Genomic DNA, 13,145 nt, shown 5'->3' on the forward strand with positions numbered 1-13,145 from the left:
AGCAGAGGCTTGGTGTGTAAGGATGCCAAGAGGGACTGCGGAGTATATAAGGATGCTGAGAGAGGGAATGCTGTGAGGGAGTGCATAGTATAGGATGCTGAGAGGGAGCGCGGAGTATAGAAGGATGCTGACAGAGGGGATGCTGTGCTCACTAGCAGAGGCTTGGTGTGGAAGGATGCTGAGAGGGAGTGCGAGTACAGGATGCTGACAGAGGGGATGCTGTGGTCACTAGCAGAGGCTTGGTGTGGAAGGATGTCGAAAGGGAACGTGGAGTATAGAAGGATGCTGACAGTGGGGATGCTGTGCTCATTAGCAGAGGCTTGGCGTGGAAGGATGCAGAGAGGGAACGTGGAGTATAGAAGGATGCTGACAGAGGGGATGCTGTGAGGGAGCGCTGAGTATAGAAGGATGCTGAGAGAGGGGATGCTGAGAGGGAGCGCGGAGTGCAGAAGGATGCTGACAGGGGGGGATGCTGTGCTCACTAGCAGGGGCTTGGTGTGGAAGGATGCTGAGAGAGAGCACAGAGTGTAGAAGGATGCTAACAGGGGGGATGCTGTGCTCACTAGCAGGGGCTTGGTGTGGAAGGATGCTGAGAGAGAGCGCAGAGTATAGAAGGATGCTGACAGAGGGGATGCTGTGCTCACTAGCAGGGGCTTGGTGTGGAAGGATGCTAAGAGAGAGCGCAGAGTATAGAAGGATGCTGACAGAGGGGATGCTGAGAGGGAGCGCGGAGTATAGAAGGATGCTGACAGAGGAGATATTGTGCTCACTAGCAGAGGCTTGGTGTGAAAGGATGCTGAGAGAGAGCACAGCATGTAGGATGATGCTTACAGGGGGGATGCTGTGCTCACTAGCAGGGGCTTGGTGTGGAAGGATGCTGAGAGAGAGCGCAGAGTATAGAAGGATGCTAACAGGGGGATGCTGTGCTCACTAGCAGGGGCTTGGTGTGGAAGGATGCTGAGAGAGAGTGCAGATTATAGAAGGATGCTGACAGGGGGGATGCTGAGAGGGAGCGCGGAGTATAGAAGGATGCTGACAGAGGGGATGCTGTGCTCACTAGCAGAGGCTTGGTGTGGAAGGATGCTGAGAGAGAGCGCAGAGTATAGAAGGATGCTGACAGAGGGGATGCTGTGCTCACTATCAGGGGCTTGGTGTGGAAGGATGCTGAGAGAGAGCGCAGAGTATAGAAGGATGCTGACAGAGGGGATGCTGAGAGGGAGCGCGAGGTATAGAAGGATGCTGACAGAGGGGATGCTGTGCTCACTAGCAGAGGCTTGGTGTGGAAGGATGCTGAGAGAGAGCACAGAGTGTAGGATGATGCTTACAGAGGGGATGGTGTGCTCACTAGCAGGGGCTTGGTGTGGAAGGATGCTGAGAGAGAGCGCAGAGTGTAGAAGGATGCAGACAGAGGGGATGCTGTGGTCACTAGCAGAGGCTTGGTGTGGAAGGATGCCAAGAGGGACTCCGGAGTATATAAGGATACTGAGAGAGGGGATGCTGTGAGGGAGTGCATAGTATAGGATGCTGAGAGGGAGCGCGGAGTATAGAGGATGCTGACAGAGGGGATGCTGAGAGGGAGCGCGGAGTATAGAAGGATGCTGACAGAGGGGATGCTGTGCTCACTAGCAGAGGCTTGGTTTGGAAGGATGCTGAGAGGGAGTGCGAGTACAGAAGGATGCAGACAGAGGGGATGCTGTGGTCACTAGCAGAGGCTTGGTGTGGAAGGATGCCAAGAGGGACTGCGGAGTATATAAGGATGCTGAGAGGGAGCGTGGAGTATAGAAGGATGCTGACAGAGGGGATGCTAAGAAGGAGCGCGGAGTATAGAAGGATGCTGACAGAGGGGATGCTGTGGTCACTAGCAGAGGCTTGGTGTGGAAGGATGCTGAGAGGGAGTGCGAGTACAGAAGGATGCTGACAGAGGGGATGCTGTGGTCACTAGCAGAGGCTTGGTGTGGAAGGATGTTGAAAGGGAGCACTGAGTATAGAAGGATGCTGACAGAGGGGATGCTGTGCTCACTAGCAGAGGCTTGCCGTGGAAGGATGCCGAGAGGGAACGTGGAGTATAGAAGGATGCTGACAGTGAGGAGCTGTGCTCATTAGCAGAGGCTTGGCGTGGAGGGATGCCGAGAGGGAACATGGATTATAGAAGGATGCTGACAGAGGGGATGCTGTGAGGGAGCGCTGATTATAGAAGGATGCTGACAGAGGGGATGCTGAGAGGGAGCGCGGAGTGCAGAAGGATGCTGACAGAGGAGATGCTGTGCTCACTAGCAGAGGCTTGGTGTGGAAGGATGCCAAGAGGGACTGTGGAGTATAGAAGGATGCTGAGAGAGGGGATGCTGTGAGGGAGCGTGGAGTATAGAAGGATGCTGACAGAGGGGATGCTGAGAGGGAGCGCGGAGTGCAGAAGGATGCTGACAGAGGGGATGCTGTGCTCACTAGCAGAGGCTTGGTGTGGAAGGATGCTGAGAGACAGCGCAGAGTATAGAAGGATGCTGACAGAGGGGATGCTGTGCTCACTAGCAGAGGCTTGGTGTGGAAGGATGCCAAGAAGGACTGCGGAGTATATAAGGATGCTGAGAAAGGGGATGCTGTGAGGGAGTGCATAGTATAGAAGGATGCTGAGAGGGAGCGCAGAGTATAGAAGGATGCTGACAGAGGGGATGCTGAGAGGGAGTGCAGAGTATAGAAGGATGCTGACAGAGGGGATGCTGTGCTCACTAGCAGAGGCTTGGTGTGGAAGGATGCTGAGAGGGAGTGCGAGTACAGAAGGATGCTGACAGAGGGGATGCTGTGATCACTGGCAGAGGCTTGGTGTGGAAGGATGTCGAAAGGGAGAGTGGAGTATAGAAGGATGCTGACAGAGAGGATGCTGTGCTCACTAGCAGAGGCTTGGCGTGGAAGGATGCCGAGAGGGAGCGCGGAGTGCAGAAGGATGCTGACAGTGGGGATGCTGTGCTCAATAGCAGAGGCTTGGTGTGGAAGGATGCCGAGAGGGAGTGCAGAGTATAGAAGGATGCTGACAGAGGGGATGCTGAGAGGGAGCGCGGAGTATAGAAGGATGCTGACAGAGGGGATATTGTGCTCACTAGCAGAGGCTTGGTGTGAAAGGATGCTGAGAGAGAGCACAGCATGTAGGATGATGCTTACAGGGGGGATGCTGTGCTCACTAGCAGGGGCTTGGTGTGGAAGGATGCTGAGACAGAGCGCAGAGTATAGAAGGATGCTAACAGGGGGGATGCTGTGCTCACTAGCAGGGGCTTGGTGTGGAAGGATGCTGAGAGAGAGTGCAGATTATAGAAGGATGCTTACAGGGGGGATGCTGAGAGGGAGCGCGGAGTATAGAAGGATGCTGACAGAGGGGATGCTGTGCTCACTAGCAGAGGCTTGGTGTGGAAGGATGCTGAGAGAGAGCGCAGAGTATAGAAGGATGCTGACAGAGGGGATGCTGTGCTCACTATCAGGGGCTTGGTGTGGAAGGATGCTGAGAGAGAGCGCAGAGTATAGAAGGATGCTGACAGAGGGGATGCTGAGAGGGAGCGCGAGGTATAGAAGGATGCTGACAGAGGGGATGCTGTGCTCACTAGCAGAGGCTTGGTGTGGAAGGATGCTGAGAGAGAGCACAGAGTGTAGGATGATGCTTACAGAGGGGATGGTGTGCTCACTAGCAGGGGCTTGGTGTGGAAGGATGCTGAGAGAGAGCGCAGAGTGTAGAAGGATGCAGACAGAGGGGATGCTGTGGTCACTAGCAGAGGCTTGGTGTGGAAGGATGCCAAGAGGGACTCCGGAGTATATAAGGATACTGAGAGAGGGGATGCTGTGAGGGAGTGCATAGTATAGGATGCTGAGAGGGAGCGCGGAGTATAGAGGATGCTGACAGAGGGGATGCTGAGAGGGAGCGCGGAGTATAGAAGGATGCTGACAGAGGGGATGCTGTGCTCACTAGCAGAGGCTTGGTTTGGAAGGATGCTGAGAGGGAGTGCGAGTACAGAAGGATGCAGACAGAGGGGATGCTGTGGTCACTAGCAGAGGCTTGGTGTGGAAGGATGCCAAGAGGGACTGCGGAGTATATAAGGATGCTGAGAGGGAGCGTGGAGTATAGAAGGATGCTGACAGAGGGGATGCTAAGAGGGAGCGCGGAGTATAGAAGGATGCTGACAGAGGGGATGCTGTGGTCACTAGCAGAGGCTTGGTGTGGAAGGATGCTGAGAGGGAGTGCGAGTACAGAAGGATGCTGACAGAGGGGATGCTGTGGTCACTAGCAGAGGCTTGGTGTGGAAGGATGTTGAAAGGGAGCACTGAGTATAGAAGGATGCTGACAGAGGGGATGCTGTGCTCACTAGCAGAGGCTTGCCGTGGAAGGATGCCGAGAGGGAACGTGGTGTATAGAAGGATGCTGACAGTGAGGAGCTGTGCTCATTAGCAGAGGCTTGGCGTGGAGGGATGCCGAGAGGGAACATGGATTATAGAAGGATGCTGACAGAGGGGATGCTGTGAGGGAGCGCTGATTATAGAAGGATGCTGACAGAGGGGATGCTGAGAGGGAGCGCGGAGTGCAGAAGGATGCTGACAGAGGAGATGCTGTGCTCACTAGCAGAGGCTTGGTGTGGAAGGATGCCAAGAGGGACTGTGGAGTATAGAAGGATGCTGAGAGAGGGGATGCTGTGAGGGAGTGCGGAGTATAGAAGGATGCTGACAGAGGGGATGCTGAGAGGGAGCGCGGAGTGCAGAAGGATGCTGACAGAGGGGATGCTGTGCTCACTAGCAGAGGCTTGGTGTGGAAGGATGCTGAGAGACAGCGCAGAGTATAGAAGGATGCTGACAGAGGGGATGCTGTGCTCACTAGCAGAGGCTTGGTGTGGAAGGATGCCAAGAAGGAGTGCGGAGTATATAAGGATGCTGAGAAAGGGGATGCTGTGAGGGAGTGCATAGTATCGAAGGATGCTGAGAGGGAGCGCAGAGTATAGAAGGATGCTGACAGAGGGGATGCTGAGAGGGAGTGCAGAGTATAGAAGGATGCTGACAGAGGGGATGCTGTGCTCACTAGCAGAGGCTTGGTGTGGAAGGATGCTGAGAGGGAGTGCGAGTACAGAAGGATGCTGACAGAGGGGATGCTGTGATCACTGGCAGAGGCTTGGTGTGGAAGGATGTCGAAAGGGAGAGTGGAGTATAGAAGGATGCTGACAGAGAGGATGCTGTGCTCACTAGCAGAGGCTTGGCGTGGAAGGATGCCGAGAGGGAGCGCGGAGTGCAGAAGGATGCTGACAGTGGGGATGCTGTGCTCAATAGCAGAGGCTTGGTGTGGAAGGATGCCGAGAGGGAGTGCAGAGTATAGAAGGATGCTGACAGAGGGGATGTTTGCTCACTAGCAGTGGCTTGGTGTGGAAGGATGCTGAGTGGGAGTGCAGAGTATAGAAGGATGCTGAGAGAGGGGATACTGTGCTCACTAGCAGAGGGTTGGTGTGGAAGCATGCCGAGGGGGAGCGCGGAGTACAGAAGGATGCTGACAGAGGGGATGCTGTGCTCAATAGCAGAGGCTTGGTGTGGAAGGATGCCGAGAAGGAGTGTGGAGTATAGAAGGATACTGACAGAGGGGATGCTGTGCTCACTAGCGAGGCTTGGTGTGGAAGGATGCTGAGAGGAAGCACGAGTACAGAAGGATGCTGACAGGGGTGATGCTGAGAGGAAGCGCAGAGTACAGAAGTATGCTGACAGAGGGGATGCTGTGCTCACTAGCAGAGGCTTGGTGTGGAAGGATGCCGAAAGGGAGTGTGGAGATAGAAAGATGCTGACAGAGGGGATGCTGTGCTCACTAGCAGAGGCTTGGTGTGGAAGGATGCTGAGAGAGAGCGCAGAGTGTAGAAGGATGCGGAGAGAGGGGGATGCTGTGCTCACTAGCAGAGGCTTGGTGTGGAAGGATGCTGAGAGGGAGTGCGAGTACAGAAGGATGCTGACAGAGGGGATGCTGTGGTCACTAGCAGAGGCTTGGTGTGGAAGGATGTCGAAAGGGAGCGCGAAGTATAGAAGGATGCTGACAGAGAGGATGCTGTGCTCACTAGCAGAGGCTTGGTGTGGAAGGATGCTGAGAGGGAGCGTGGAGTTTAGAAGGATGCTGACAGTGGGGATGCTGTGCTCATTAGCAGAGGCTTGGCGTGGAAGGATGCCGAGAGGGAGTGCAGAGTATAGAAGGATGCTGACAGAGGGGATGCTTTGCTCACTAGCAGTGGCTTGGCGTGGAAGGATGCCGAGAGGAAGCGTGGAGTATAGAAGGATGCTGACAGAGGGGATACTGTGCTCACTAGCAGTGGCTTGGTGTGGAAGGATGCCGAGAGGGAGTGCAGAGTATAGAAGGATGCTGACAGAGGGGATGCTGTGAGGGAGTGCGGAGTATAGAAGGATGCTGACAGAGGGGATGCTTTGCTCACTAGCAGTGGCTTGGCGTGGAAGGATGCCGAGAGGAAGCGTGGAGTATAGAAGGATGCTGACAGAGGGGATGCTGTGAGGGAGTGCGGAGTATAGAAGGATGCTGACAGAGGGGATGCTGTGCTCACTAGCAGTGGCTTGGTGTGGAAGGATGCCGAGAGGGAGTGCAGAGTATAGAAGTATGCTGACAGGGGGGATGCTGTGAGGGAGTGCGGAGTATAGAAGGATGCTGACAGAGGGGATGCTTTGCTCACTAGCAGTGGCTTGGTGTAGAAGGATGCTGAGAGAGAGTGCAGAGTATAGAAGGATGCTGACAGGGGGGATGCTGTGAGGGAGTGCGGAGTATAGAAGGATGCTGACAGAGGGGATGCTGTGGTCCCCAGTATACCTGCCCTAGTGGAGCACATGTAACAGAGGTGCTGTTGCCCCCAATGCGCACACTGTGGGTAAGCATGTGCTCGTGGTGAAGTGAAACACTTGTAATCCGTGGACATAAGGCAGCAGTGGTGATCCTGTGTGTACATGTAGTAGGGGCATGTGGTGGTCACCTGTGGGCACACAGTGGGGGGGTGCTTGTCGATGCCACACATGAGCATTATTCCCCTGAACAGCATCCGTGAAGCGCTGCTGGGCTCCTCTTGTGCAGTAGGTGCAGTGCCACCAGGTTGAGTTCACCTACCCGAGGCCGAGGTGGCCGCCGGCTGGTGCGCCCTCCTCAGGGACTGGAAGATGGTGTAGGCATCGTAGGCGAAGAGTATCCCTGCCAGGAGGCCGAAGACCTGCAGGAAGGAAGGCAGTTGAGCATGGAGAGGTAAGGAGGGGTGGAAGGCGTCTGCCTGAGATCACCGCACCTAACTCTGTCCCTGTGGGGTCTCTCAGCAGGGGCCTCTCGGCAGGGGTCTCTCATCAGGGCTCCAATCCACAGGGGCTGGGGCTTGCTGTGTCACCAGGGTTCAGGCCGACACCACTTCAAGACAGAGCTTCTCAGGGACCCCATATGAACTGTTCGGACTGGTCTCGGGTCATCGCTCCATTACCCAACATATCACCCGGGGACGCTGGGCAAGGGGACATACCTTCTGGACAGAGGAGTGGGGGGGTGTACCCTGGCCCCCACCCACACCAGGGGTCTGTGGGGGGACCGGAATGTATGCACGTGACAGCCGAGTCCCCAGGATACAAAGCCAAGCAGCCCACTCTAGGCCAGAGCTCTAACCATACCACAGGGCGCTGCGAAGCCACACAATGGCACACTGCGCTAAGCAAGTGTCAATGAACAATAACACTACAAGGTGACGGGGAATCTGCCCCCCGTCTCCTGGAGATGGAGGGGGGTCAGTGGGGGCACATGCGCCTGTCTCATGGAGATGCAACAGTACATATAGAGGGGGAGTGGGGACACTTGTCTCCTGGTGACTAGGGGGTACGTATGGGAGGAGGGGGTCAGTTGGGGCACCTGTCCCTTGGTGCCTGGGGGAGACATATGGGAGGTGGGCAATGGGAGACTTGTCCCTCTCTCCTGGTGATGGGGGACATAAGAAGGGGCAGTGGGAGACTTGTCCCTGTCTCCTGGTGATGGGGGTACATATGGAGGGGCAGTGGGGAGACTTGCCCCTGTCTCCTGGTGATGGGGTACGTATGGAGGGGCAGTGGGGAGACTTGTCCCTGTCTCCTGGGGATGGGGATACATATGGAGGGGCAGTGGGAGACTTGCCCCTGTCTCCTGGTGATGGGGGTACATATGGAGGGGCAGTGGGAGACTTGTCCCTGTTTCCTGGGGATGGGGGTACATAAGGAGGGGCAGTGGGAGACTTGTCCCTGTTTCCTGGTGATGGGGGTACATATGGAGGGGCAGTGGGGAGACTTGTCCCTGTCTCCTGGTGATGGGGGTACATATGGAGGGGCAGTGGGGAGACTTGTCCCTGTCTCCTGGGGATGGGGGTACATATGGAGGGGCAGTGGGGAGACTTGCCCCTGTCTCCTGGTGATGGGGTACATATGGAGGGGCAGTGGGGAGACTTGTCCCCGTCTCCTGGTGATGGGGTACATATGGAGGGGCAGTGGGAGACTTGTCCCTCTCTCCTGGTGATGGGGGACATAAGGAGGGGCAGTGGGAGACTTGTCCCTGTCTCCTGGTGATGGGGGTACATATGGAGGGGCAGTGGGGAGACTTGTCCCTGTCTCCTGGTGATGGGGGTACATATGGAGGTGCAATGGGAGACGTGTCCCTGTCTCCTGGTGATGGGGGACATAAGAAGGGGCAGTGGGAGACTTGTCCCTGTTTCCTGGGGATGGGGGTACATAAGGAGGGGCAGTGGGAGACTTGTCCCTGTTTCCTGGTGATGGGGGTACATAAGGAGGGGCAGTGGGGAGACTTGTCCCTGTCTCCTGGTGATGGGGGTACATATGGAGGGGCAGTGGGGAGACTTGTCCCTGTCTCCTGGGGATGGGGGTACATATGGAGGGGCAGTGGGAGACTTGTCCCTGTCTCCTGGTGATGGGGGTACATATGGAGGGGCAGTGGGGAGACTTGTCCCTGTCTCCTGGTGATGGGGGGTACATGTGGAGGTGCAGGGGGAGACTTGCCCCTGTCTCCTGGTTATGGGGGGTACATATGGAGGTGCAATGGGAGACTTGTCCCCGTCTCCTGGTGATGGGGTACATATGGAGGGGCAGTGGGGAGACTTGTCCCTCTCTCCTGGTGATGGGGGACATAAGAAGGGGCAGTGGGAGACTTGTCCCTCTCTCCTGGTGATGGGGGTACATAAGGAGGGGCAGTGGGAGACTTGTCCCTGTCTCCTGGTGATGGGGGTACATATGGAGGGGCAGTGGGGAGACTTGTCCCTCTCTCCTGGTGATGGGGGACATAAGGAGGGGCAGTGGGAGACTTGTCCCTGTCTCCTGGTGATGGGGGTACATATGGAGGGGCAGTGGGGAGACTTGTCCCTGTCTCCTGGTGATGGGGGTACATATGGAGGTGCAATGGGAGACGTGTCCCTGTCTCCTGGTGATGGGGGACATAAGAAGGGGCAGTGGGAGACTTGTCCCTGTATCCTGGGGATGGGGGTACATAAGGAGGGGCAGTGGGAGACTTGTCCCTGTTTCCTGGTGATGGGGGTACATAAGGAGGGGCAGTGGGGAGACTTGTCCCTGTCTCCTGGTGATGGGGGTACATATGGAGGGGCAGTGGGGAGACTTCTCCCTGTCTCCTGGGGATGGGGGTACATATGGAGGGGCAGTGGGAGACTTGTCCCTGTCTCCTGGTGATGGGGGTACATATGGAGGGGCAGTGGGGAGACTTGTCCCTGTCTCCTGGTGATGGGGGGTACATGTAGAGGTGCAGGGGGAGACTTGCCCCTGTCTCCTGGTTATGGGGGGTACATATGGAGGTGCAATGGGAGACTTGTCCCCGTCTCCTGGTGATGGGGTACATATGGAGGGGCAGTGGGGAGACTTGTCCCTCTGTCCTGGTGATGGGGGACATAAGAAGGGGCAGTGGGAGACTTGTCTCTGTTTCCTGGTGATGGGGGTACATAAGGAGGGGCAGTGGGAGACTTGTCCCTGTCTCCTGGTGATGGGGGTACATATGGAGGGGCAGTGGGGAGACTTGTCCCTCTCTCCTGGTGATGGGGGACATAAGAAGGGGCAGTGGGAGACTTGTCCCTGTTTCCTGGGGATGGGGGTACATAAGGAGGGGCAGTGGGGAGACTTGTCCCTGTCTCCTGGTGATGGGGGTACATATGGAGGGGCAGTGGGGAGACTTGTCCCTGTCTCCTGGTGATGGGGTACATATGGAGATGCAGGGGGAGACTTGCCCCTGTCTCCTGGTTATGGGGGTACATATGGAGGTGCAATGGGAGACTTGTCCCCGTCTCCTAGTTATGGGGGTACATATGGAGGGGCAGTGGGGAGACTTGTCCCCGTCTCCAGGTGATGGGGTACATATGGAGAGGCAGTGGGGAGACTTGTCCCCGTCTCCTGGTGATGGGGTACATATGGAGGGGCAGTGGGGAGACTTGTCCCCGTCTCCTGGTGATGGGGGTACATATGGAGGGGCAGTGGGGAGACTTGTCCCCCAGTGGGAGACTTGTCCTTGTCTCCTGGTTATGGGGGAACATATGGGGGAAGGGGGTGGTGGGGGGGAGCCTGTCTCCTGGTGACTAGGGGGTACGTATGGGAGGAGGGGGTCAGTTGGGGCACCTGTCCCTTGGTGCCTGGGGGAGACATATGGGAGGTGGGCAATGGGAGACTTGTCCCCGTCTCCTGGTTATGGGGGTACATATGGAGGGGCAGTGGGGAGACTTGTCCCTGTCTCCTGGTGATGGGGTACATATGGAGGGGCAGTGGGGAGACTTGCCCCTGTCTCCTGGTGATGGGGTACATATGGAGGGGCAGTGGGAGACTTGTCCCTGTCTCCTGGTTATGGGGGTACATATGGAAGGTGGGCAATGGGAGACTTGTCCCCGTCTCCTGGTTATGGGGGTACATATGGAGGGGCAGTGGGGAGACTTGTCCCTGTCTCCTGGTGATGGGGTACATATGGAGGGGCAGTGGGAGACTTGTCCCTGTCTCCTGGTTATGGGGGTACATGTGGAGGGGCAGTGGAAGACTTGTCCCTGTCTCCTGGTTATGGGGGTACATGTGGAGGGGCAGTGGGAGACTTGTCCCTGTCTCCTGGTTATGGGGGTACATATGGTGGGTGGGCAGTGGGAGACTTGTCCCTGTCTCCTGGTTATGGGGGTACATATGGTGGGTGGGCAGTGGGAGACTTGTCCCTGTCTCCTGGTGATGGGGGGTACATATGGTTGGGCAGTGGGGAGACTTGTCCCTGTCTTCTGGTTATGGGGGTACATATGGAGGAAGCAGTGGGGGCACCCCCCCTGCCCCTGGTGACTTCCCTCTGTGGGGTAGCACACACTCACCCCTCCTGCAATGGCTGCTCCGTCTCCACGGCTTCCAATCATGGCTATGAGCGAGGTGATGATGAAGCAGAGGGCACCAATCACAGCTCGGAAGAGATCCTGTGGGCGGGAGAGGAGGCGGGGTCACTGGGGGGCGGGGCCAGATACTCAAAGCACAGTGAGGCTCATACAGCCCTCTCATACTCACAGTGAGACTTATACTCACAGCTTCTCTCATACTCACACTCACAGTGAGGCTTATACTCACAGCCCTCTCAGAGTGAGGCTCATGCTCACAGCCCCTCTCAACTCACAGTGAGGCTCATACTCACAGCCCCTCTCATACTCACATACTCAGTGAGGCTAATACTCACAGCACCGTCTCATACTCACAGTAAGGCTCATACTCACAGCCCCTGTCATACTCACAGCCCCTCTCATACTCACAGTGAGCCCCATACTCACAGCCTCTCTCATACTCACACTCACAGTGAGGCTTATACTCACAGCCCTCTCATACTCACAGTGAGGCTCATACTCACAGCCCTCTCATACTCATAGTGAGGCTTATATTCACAACCTCTCGCATACTCACACTCACAATGAGGCTTTTACTCACAGCACCCTCTCATACTCACAGTGAGGCTAATATTCAAACCCCGTCTCATACTCACAGTGAGGCTCATACTTACAGCCTCTTTCATACTCACACTCACAGTGAGGCTTATACTCACAGCACCCTCTCATACTCACAGTGAGGCTCATACTCACAGCCCCCTCTCATACTCACAGTGAGGCTCATACTCACAGCCCTCTCATACTCACAGTGAGGCTCATACTCACAGCCCCTTTCATTCTCACAATGAGGCTCATACTCACAGCCCTCTCATACTCACATACTCACAGAGAGGCTCATACTCACAGCCCCTCTCATACTCACAGTGAGGCTCAAACTCACAGCCCCTTTCATACTCACATACTCACAGTGAGGCTCAAACTCACAGCCCCTCTCATACAGTGAGGCGCATACTCACAGCCCCCTCTCATACTCACAGCGAGGCAGGCCCTCTCACATACCCACAGAGAGGCAGCCCTCTCACATACGCATACTCACAGTGAGGCAGCCCTCTCTCACACTCACAGAGAGGGAGGCCTCTCATACTCACAGTGAGGCTCATACTCACAGCTCTCTCTGATACTGAATCAGGGAGGCCTGCACTTATAAGTGAAGCAGGCCCCCTCTCATACTCACAGTAAGGCAGCCCTCTCTCATACTCATACTCATAGTGAGGCAGCCCTCTCTCACACTCACAGAGAGGCAGGCCTCTCATACTCACACCCCTCTCTCATACTCACAGCCCCTCTCATACCCACAGTGAGGCTCATACTCAGAGCCCCTCTCATACTCACATACTCACAGTGAGGTCCATATTCACAGCCCTCTCATACTCACAGTGAGGCTCATACTCACAGCCCCTCTCATACTCACATACTCAGTGAGGCTCATACTCACAGCACCTTCTCATACTCACAGTAAGGCTCATACTCACAGACCCTGTCATACTCAAAGTGAGGCTCATACTCACAGCCTCTCTCTTACTCACAGTGAGGCTCATACTCACAGCACCCTCTCATGCTCTCATACCCACAGTGAGGCTCATACTCACAGCCCCTCTCATACTCACATACTCACAGCTCTCTCATACTCACAGTGAGGCTCATACTCACAGCCCCTTCTCAAACTCACAGTGAGGCTTATACTCACAGCCCTCTCATACTCCCATACTTACAGTGAGGATCATACTCACAGCCCCTCTC

At 55.9% G+C, this 13,145-nt stretch overlaps 1 protein-coding gene across 1 annotated transcript in view; it reads right to left on the bottom strand.

Moving 5' to 3' along the window:
- PLP2 (proteolipid protein 2) overlaps positions 1 to 13,145 on the bottom strand; it is a 94,560-nt gene that overhangs the window by 19,835 nt on the left and 61,580 nt on the right. The window contains exons 3-4 of the mRNA XM_069209314.1: positions 11,349 to 11,447; positions 7,106 to 7,205 (exon numbers count right to left, since the gene is read on the bottom strand). Of these exons, the coding sequence (XP_069065415.1) occupies positions 7,106 to 7,205; positions 11,349 to 11,447 (199 nt within the window). The remainder of the gene's footprint in view (positions 1 to 7,105; positions 7,206 to 11,348; positions 11,448 to 13,145) is intronic.

This window comes from Pleurodeles waltl, chromosome 10 (genome assembly GCF_031143425.1).
Source record: "Pleurodeles waltl isolate 20211129_DDA chromosome 10, aPleWal1.hap1.20221129, whole genome shotgun sequence".
Lineage (NCBI taxonomy): Eukaryota > Metazoa > Chordata > Amphibia > Caudata > Salamandridae > Pleurodeles > Pleurodeles waltl.